The 8,973-nt window shown below is 53.9% G+C and overlaps 1 protein-coding gene across 1 annotated transcript in view; it reads right to left on the minus strand.

Moving 5' to 3' along the window:
- Nucleotides 1-8,973, minus strand: part of Shank1 (SH3 and multiple ankyrin repeat domains 1) — a 48,635-nt gene that overhangs the window by 21,104 nt on the left and 18,558 nt on the right. Inside the window, exons 13-15 of the mRNA XM_028785801.1 lie at nucleotides 4,624-4,737; nucleotides 4,407-4,482; nucleotides 3,951-3,977 (exon numbers count right to left, since the gene is read on the minus strand). Of these exons, the coding sequence (XP_028641634.1) occupies nucleotides 3,951-3,977; nucleotides 4,407-4,482; nucleotides 4,624-4,737 (217 nt within the window). The remainder of the gene's footprint in view (nucleotides 1-3,950; nucleotides 3,978-4,406; nucleotides 4,483-4,623; nucleotides 4,738-8,973) is intronic.

Raw genomic sequence — 8,973 nt, forward strand, 5'->3', positions numbered from 1 at the left:
AACCCAGTCGTCCCTTCTAAGTGACCTCTTCATATGTCTGCCACCTCCTCACCCCTGCCTGCCTCCTCTCCGAAATTCCTGGCCCTCAACCTTCCACATTCTCTAGTCTCCTGTACAGAGAAGCTCATGGTGTCCCCCAATAACACCCACGTTCCTTTCACACTGCCTGCCCACTACGGAAAACTCCTTCTCCTTTGGGGATGCGAAGCTCGCTTTGCCCTGCGGACCACGCTGGTTTTCCTAGCAGCCTCTTCCGCTCACATTCCTTGTATACACCAGGCTGTGGTGCCGGCTGGGTCCCCGCCCCCCAATCCTCTTCCTACTGCCTGTCTTCCATTCTCACCCCAGCACCTTTCTTGGCACCCAGCACCCGCAAACGCCATTACCCAACTCCTCTCCAGCACCCACGCGCCCCACTTCCCCTCTATCCAGCAACCCCCTTTGCACCCCCCCCCCGCTCCCTCCGAGTCCACTCACAGCACCACCATTCGCGGTGCGGACTACCTGCCCATGAGGAGCTGGCACCATGTCCTTCCCCAGGCCATCCCGCCGTGTCCCAGAGAAGGTCTCCAGGGCTTGCTGGTTCCCTCATGGAGACTGCGGCGCGACCGCTCCCCACCCCCACCCCAGGTCCCTCTTGCCCACTCAGGATGCCACAGCCTGGAGCCGGCTGCCATCCACAGTGCATTCTCCAGTCCTCGTTCTCTCCCTGTGTTCCCATCTCGGCGGGCCTCTCCACGGCCTGCACAGGGCCCCCGCATGCAAGAAAGCCAGCCCCTGTCCCCATGCTGAGAACAGCACACAGGCAGGTGCCAGAGCCCCATGCAGAAGCTTGGCGAGGTTCAGCCCACGTGCCCCCATCCCCGCAGAGGGCAGAACCTCGGGGTCCAGGGTCGAGCCTCCCCATGCACAGACTCCTGGGGAGGGCACGGAGCAGGGCACTCGGGGACAGAAACACAGAGCAAACGGGGGGGGAGGGGGAAGAGGGGGCAGGCCAGGCCTAGGAGGCTGGGTGTTGGGAAACACAGCCGCAGTCTCTGGGACAGATGCACTCTATCACACACGTGTGCGCGCACGCACACAGACACACACAGGTGCACATACGCGCACAGTCCCCAGACAGCCTCGCTATGGCTCCAAGTCACACAGAGACAGACACCCCCACGCAGGGACACACAGATGGACATAGGTTCGGGGTGGGCTGGGAGCCCACAGCCTCCCCATCTCTCTCTGTCTCTCACACACGCAGGCGGTCATACGCACACACATCATTGACACACGCACAGCCGCACAGTGACACGCAGCGGAAAAAGAGGAGGGGAGGGAAGGCCGGGGGCGGGATGCCTGTGTGATGGAGGTGTGTGTGGGGGGACAGACTGTGAATGGGAGACAGGGGTATGAATGGGGGGACTTGCTGACTCTAGGAAGAGGGGCGGGGATGCGGAGGATTGGAGGGATGGGGGCCTGGGGTATCTGTTTGGGGGCCCTGGGGAAGTATTCCTTAGAGTAGGGGAATTAGGGGTGCCAGAAAGGGCAAGAGTGGGTTGCAGAGTATAGCTGTAGTGGGGTCCTTTCGTGGGGGTTCGAGGGGAGGCAAAAGTCTTGGTGAATATCAGAGGAGGCCCTGGAGCAGCGTCTGAAGCACAGGAAGGAGGGAGGTGGAAGAGAGCCGGGTTGCTGAGCTGCTGAGTGAGGGTCTGGAAGGGCTCAGGCCTAGGGAAGGGAAGCTACGAGGAGGACACCGGACAGGTCTGGGAAGCCCTAAACGCACGGAGGGTCGTGCGGGGGACGAGCGGGCGGTGCGCCGTTACCTGTAAATGTACCAGACGCTGCGCCTACGGGGCCCCAGCGCGGGCCAGCTGGAGGATAGCGCAGGGGGCGGCTGGGGCAGGGCGCCCCCGCCGGGGCCACCTCCGACCGCAGACAAAGCCATCGCCACCGTGGCCCCGGCCCCGGCCCGGGTCCCAATCCGGGCCGCCCCCGCCACCACCGCGGCCGCCGTCGCCGCCGCCGCCGCGTCCCCGCTCGGCTGAACCCCCGTGTCCGGGCCCCCAGGCCCCGCCTCATGCTGACCCGCGCCGGGAGGGGGGAGGGGCCGGGGGAGGGGGCGCGCACCCCCCCTCGGGAGGGCGTGCAGCCCCGGGGGGCTCACATGCCGCGGGGGGCGCGCGGAGGACAGCGCATGGCTGAGGCTCCAGCACCGCGGACAGCTCCAGAGGAGGCAGCGGCCCCGCGTTAACCCCTTGGCGTCCTGCGCCGGGCAGCCGGACGGAGGGGGGACGGGCGGGGGAGGGTAACGCGGGGGCCCCTTTGGCGGGAGGAGGGGGAGGGGCAGGGCTTGGGGAGGGGGAGGGAGTCACTTCCGGTCTGTCCCCCCCATTCATACTCCCCCCCTTTCCAGAGTCCTCTCCGCGCAGGTGCAGAGAGCGCGAGCCAGAGAGCGGGAGCGCGAGGAGAAGGACGCAGCGCCACACATCACATAAGATGGCACGCCATAGCGTGCGGGGACGCGCAGACAGACAGAACCACACTCTCAGGACAAGGGGCACTCAAGGGTGAGAGAGGTAGACCCCTCCCGAGAGAGGGCAAACAGCCCACCCTCAGCGCAGACAGACACATAGCTCATCCCCAAAATAGTAGGGAAAGGCAGGGTGCAGGGATGGTGTGTGTGGGGGGGGAAGCCAAGACATTCAGCTGGGACCCAGAGCACTAAAACAGAGAGTAGTGAGAGGACATATACACCACAACTCATTAGAGAGCTGTGGACCCGCACTGCACCCCCCAGGCTGGAGGAGTGCGGTGGCACATGGTGGCACGCGCCATGGCGTAGGTATACAAGCAAACATGGCTCAGCTCCAGCTGAGATGCCAGGGACCAACAATAAAATGCAAGGTGCGTAGGCAAGCCGGGTCACTGCATACTGGGTCAGGTAGAGCAGAGGGAAGAAGGTGCTTGGATGGACTTTAGCCCCAGGAAAGGACAGAAAAGAACAGAAATAGCAAGGCTTCAAAACAGAGTATTGATAAGTAAAGGAGAATGGAGTCTGGGGTTGAAGAGACCCCTCCCTACTTAGTCTTTGTAGGGAATGACACCTCCACAAGACCAGGCAGGTCCAGTTGAGAACCCTCAGAGAGAGGCTGACTTGGGGTAGAGGGAGCCTCCATACTCACCCAGGACCCAGAGCCAGAGACGTACCCAGGCACAGTATGATTCGCCTCAGACCCTGGGGCACAGGATGGCTGGCACCCAAGCCCCACCCTATCAGCCACCCATTCCTTTCTCCTCCCCCAACCCAGACCTTTCCCCCACTGGCCAGAACACAGACACAGGTTTGGATACATTTAATGGAGGGATACTGTGAACAGGGAGAGACCCTTCCCTGGATTGGGGTGGGATGGGGTGGCAGAGGAGGGTGTCATCGGTTAGACCTTGGATTATGACATTCCTTCCCCAGAGCACAGCCTGTGGCCCTGGACTCACCCCCTCCTCTGCCCTTCCCTCCCTCAGCATTCCAGGTTCTGAATTCCAGACCAATCATAGAAGAGAAGACATATGCACACTGGGGCCACCAAAGAACACACAGTGACACGGGGTGTGTAGAGAGATCTGTCACCTGTTCACGTGTGAGCAGACACATGGACATCTCTGGCAGTGCTTGCCCATAGTCAGAGAAGCACACATGTTGCAAAGCCAGCCACGCAGTCAACACCGACACAAATGTACCCATATGCACCGAGGCTGCAGCACACAGCCTTCGTGAGGGTTATTTACAGTGATTCGATTAAGGGCCTTCTGCCCATGCATGCACGCGGATGCGTCATGCACACTGGTATAGACCCGTCCACACGCTGGGACCCCTCAACTCTGGTCATGCACACAAACACATTCTTATCCCCCATATACAAGCATCCCATCCTGGCCCAATCCCCACCCTACCCCGCCCCTCTCACCTCCCTGAGTCAATCCCATCGATCAGACTTCAGAAGCAAGTCAGCCAGCAGCCAAGGAGGGGACAGGTGTCAGTGTGCCCCTCTCTCTGTCCCCACCCATGGGGTCCTGTTGGTTCCACCTGCCCCACCCCCCACTCCCCACCAGTATAACATACAGGATGTACATATGTCCAACAGTATGACAGTGCACACAGACAGGGAAACAGGAAGGAGACCATGGCTTCGAACTAGCCCATACACAAGAACCCAGGGCCCCAGACACACCCAACCCACATTAGATGGTCTCAGTGGCTGCCAGAGGCAGATCTGGGATTGGGCTTGTTTGGGATTGTTACATTAACAGAATTCTGCCCTTCTCCTGGCTTTCAAGTTGACCAAGAAGAGAAACAGGCATAAAGTGTGCTGTGTGAAGGGAGCTGGGAGAGGTGGGGCACCTGAGGGTGTGAGGATATTTACCTTGGGGCATCGAAGCTGTCGTAAGAGCCCACTGTGTAATGCCTGAAGAGTCTCTTTGCCTTGTCACTTCGGCTTTCTGCAGGGACATAAAGCCTTGGTCCCTCACTTTGTAAGCAGCAAGCTCAAGCCTACTCCCAGACTTCTGCACCCCACTCCTATCAGGAAGGGCCGGGGGATAGGAAGATTGTAGGGTGTGATGGAGAAGGTTCCTCGTTACCTTGTCTTCCCTCCTGGGAACGGTTTGCCACCTCTTCTAGGCAGTCAGAAGGGAACCAGCCAACTCGACCTTTGACCTGGCCTTCCCAGAAGCCTCCTTCCCCGATGCTGAGCACTGGATGAGAAGTGGGAACAGGGAAATGTTTTAAGCTGTCTTTTTTTTCTTTTCCTTTTTCCTTTCTCCCCCCACCTCCTCTTTTTTTTCTTCCTCCTCTCCTGCCCTATTTTTAAGACAAGGTTTCATGTATCCTAGGTTGGCCTCAAATTCATGACCTTGAACTTTGGATCCACCTTCTTTCACCTCCTCAGTGCTGGGGTGATAGCATGCATCCCATATCCAGTTTATGTGGTGCTGGGGTTCGAATCCAGGGCTTTGTGTATGCTAGCTAAGCCCTCTAATAACTGAACTCCAGGCCCTTCTTGAGGTTTCTAGGCTTCTCTTTTGCTCCTAACACACTTGGTGCACACTGTCCTGTTATCCCAACACCCAATGCTATCCTTAAGATATATTTGAAGTGTGAGCACTGATTGCTTTTCCAGAGAGCATGGATTTGGTTCTCAGCAAACACATGGCAGCTCACAACTGTCTGTAACTCCAGTTCCAGGAGCTTACAAGTGGTGTAGAGACATACACACAGGCAAAAGGTTCATACACACAACATAAAAGAAAAAAATTAAAAAGAAATATCTGGTGAAGGATTTGGGTATGCGAATTCAAGGCTAGCCTGGGCTATATCACAAGACTCTATAAAGATCAAAACAAAGACTTCAGGGTAGTAGGTGGTGAGATGACTCAGTGGGTAAGAATGCTTACTGTACAACCCTGAGGACCAGAGCTGGGATGGCAGCAGCTATGTTCAAACACAAACTGAACTTTAACACTGCTGTTAGGAAACAGGAGGATCATTGGGGTCTGCTGACCACTAGCCTAGCTCCAAGCCTAGTGAGAGGCTCTGTCTTAAGGGAATAAGTCAGAAAGCGATATGGCAGAACACTCAGAGCCCTCCTCTGGCCTCTGAATATGTGTACCTGTACAAAGGTGTGCATATATCACACTCACAACCTCAAACAAAACTGTTGTGGTGGTGTATACCTATACCCCCGGGAATGGAGGCAGAAGGATGAGGACTTTAACACCATTCTCAGTACTTGAGAGTCCAAAGCCAGTCTGGGCTACAAGAGACCCTGCCTCAAAGCAAAAACCAGAAGGTCTGAGAAGTGGGGGAGACCATGCACAGTGGGGAGTCAAGTTTGGACACTCTTGCAATGTGAACTTCCTTAACATAAGAGGGGTATATCAGATAGATTTGGGGAGCAGACTGGATTCTGTGGCATGGTCCTCCCTTGGTCCTTGTCCCTTCTGGTTACCACCCACAACCTAGTGGAGTGTTTCCTTAAGCCCCCAAATCTCTGTGGCTCAAGTAGCTGCTTTGGAGACAGCTGTGCCCACTCCTACCCCTGCTGTTCCCTGAAGTCTTTGCCCAGCTCCTCCCCCACTCTTCCCCTCTTGCCACAGGGTGCTCTCTTTGCATCCCCCTCCCACTGCTCTAAGCAATGACAACTTCAGCCCTTTAGTGGACCTGTCTTGCCACCCACCATCCTGCTCCCTATCTGCTGCTGAAGCAAAAAAAAAAAAAAAAAAAAGGACACTGAGAGCTCACTCCAGGCCAGAACTCTGGGAGGGAATACTTAGTGACAAGGACACTGAAGCACAGGGAGCTAATGCCACTTGCCATCTGCCCCAGATCACAAGGCTAGTAGTCACCAGCAGGGCAATATTTGAACCCAAGCCTGTGTAATTCCAGGAATAAAGCTTTGAGTAGCTAGTGTGTGCCTGAATTCCCAACCAGAGACTGATGTTAATAGCAACAGGATCACTGTCTTTCCTGTATCTCCAGTATTTTCCCCAACTGTTTCTGGGTAAAAAAGCTGAAGGCAAGCTGGGGCTGGTAGCACAGGCATGTCATCCTAGCTTTTCTAGAGGCTGAGACAGAAGGATTGAAAATTTAAGAGGTGCCTGGAACGCAGTGTGAGTTCAAAGCCAATATTTGTGACTTAGTGAGATGCTGTCTTCTCAGAATGAAAAAGTGAAGGCTAGGAATGTGGCTCAGTGGTAAAGTCCCGGCCTAGAATCCCCCAGTGAGGGGCTGGGGGTGTGGCTCAGTGGCAGAGCACCTGCCTAAAATCCCCCAGTGAGGGGCTGGGATGCTTGGCTTAATGGTGGAATGCTTGCTTCCTCAATTCTAACTACTGAAAAAAAAAAAAAGAAAAAAAGAAGCTGAGAAAAAAAAAAGGAGAAAGCTGGACATAGTGGTACACATTGCAATTTCTGGGGAGGTAGAGATAAGTAGATTACTAGGGCTTACCGGCCAGCCAGCCTAGCCTACTTGACAAGTTTCAGGGTGGTGAGAGACCCTGTCTCAATAAAGCAAGGAGGACTGGCCCTGAGGAAAGTTGAGTTTCTACATGCATAAGCACACAACTGTATATACATACATACATATATATATATATATATTTACACACACACACACACACACAAAGATGCCGAGGAACACACTGAAAAAAGTCTTCACCATAGCTCAGATGACACAGAAGTTGCCCGAGGGTTGCTCCTGGACACTTCTCACTATCCGCCTGCCCCTTCCCCTGAAGGTATGCGGCAATGACATGAGCAAAGCCCTAGATCATAGATGAGGGTAGACAATAGATCACAGATGAGGGTAGACAACAGGGCGTTCATAGATGAGGGTAGACAACAGGGCGTCCAGGGGTCTGGGCTGTCAGCTGGTTCTGCTATGCCTGACTATTTGGGCTTGAGATGAATCTTTTGCTCACAAGACACCTACTGAGCACTGATCAAGTGTCAAGTACCAGGAGAGACACAGTTGGACACAACCCATGAAATTCCTGCCCTAGAAGAGCTTCCAGACTAGTGGCCCAGAGGAACACCTACAGTGATCAAGGGGACAGAAGAGGCTGGGCATGAGGGCGTATGCCTTTAACCCTTGCATTCCAGAGGTAGATACAGGAGGATTATTACAAGTCTAAAAACAACCTGGTCTACACAGTGAGTCCCCAGTTAGCCAAGGCTGCATAGTGAGATACCTTGTCTCAAACAAATAGGGAGGTGGGGCTTGGAGAGATGGCTCAGAGGTTAAGAGCACTGGCTGTTCTTGCAGAGGACCCAGGTTCTATTCTCAGCATCCACATGGTGGCTCACAACCATCAGTAACTTCAATTCCGGGGATTTGATGCACTCTTTTGACTTTTATAGCATTGGGCATACACGTAGCACACATACATTCATGTAGACAAAGCATGCATACATATAAACTGAAATATGTTTATATTTCAACATAAATATAAACATATATATTTTATATATATGTGGAGGTGGCTATGAAGGCAGCCCAGCTGTGACATCTCCCATCCCACTGACGACCAGGGCTGATGTGGATGATCTGGCTGGCTTGGTTGGCTAGGCAGGTGTCCTCTTCCTAACTCACTACTCCATGTGCATCCCTCTTGAAGTGTGCACTCAGTCTAGGAGAATGGCCTTCCTGCACAGAGGAAAGCCATTCTTCAATAAAGGGCATGTGAATATTTGAACCCCCCTGCTAGAGCCTTCAAACAAGCTCTCAGAAAGGGAAGGAGGGCTAGGGAGATGGCTCAGTAGTTAGGAACATTTGTGCACAATCATTAGGACCAGAGTTCAGGACCCAGGAGGCATGTAACAAGATGGGTATCCCATGCATGCCTATAGTCCCAGTTCTAAGATGGGTGGAGACAGGATTGCTGGGGCTTTCTGGCTTTCAGCCTAGATTCCGCCTCAAAGAAACAGACAGACAGTGGCCTCCAAATTAACAGAGGCATAGACACCATACATATTTACACACACACACGCTTGCACACATGCACATGTATGCACACTCATGCACAGATATACAAACAAAAACCAACCAAACAAAACTCCACCATTTTAAAAGAGGGGGTAGACAGAAAATGGTGTTTGGAGAGAGGCCAAACTGAACTGAATGGTCAAGACATCCAGGTACCCCTGAAACCTGAAGCACCCTAGTAGCTGAGGATACAAAGAGACCACGGAAAAGTTTTCTACATAAATGGTATAGAATGTTCAAAACCAAAACATGCCGGCTCATCTATACCATCCTGGCACTCAGGGGGCCAAGGCAAGAAGACTGTTGACAGTTAAGGCAAGTCTTGGCTATAGAGTGAGTTCAAGGCGACGTTGGGCTATAGCATGAGACCCTACCTCAAGACTGATATATAGATTGCTAGATATACAAATAAGGTTATAGATGTATGACAGATTGATAAGTATACAATA

This window comes from Grammomys surdaster, unplaced genomic scaffold, assembly GCF_004785775.1.
Source record: "Grammomys surdaster isolate TR1022 unplaced genomic scaffold, NIH_TR_1.0 125349, whole genome shotgun sequence".
Taxonomy (NCBI): Eukaryota; Metazoa; Chordata; class Mammalia; order Rodentia; family Muridae; genus Grammomys; species Grammomys surdaster.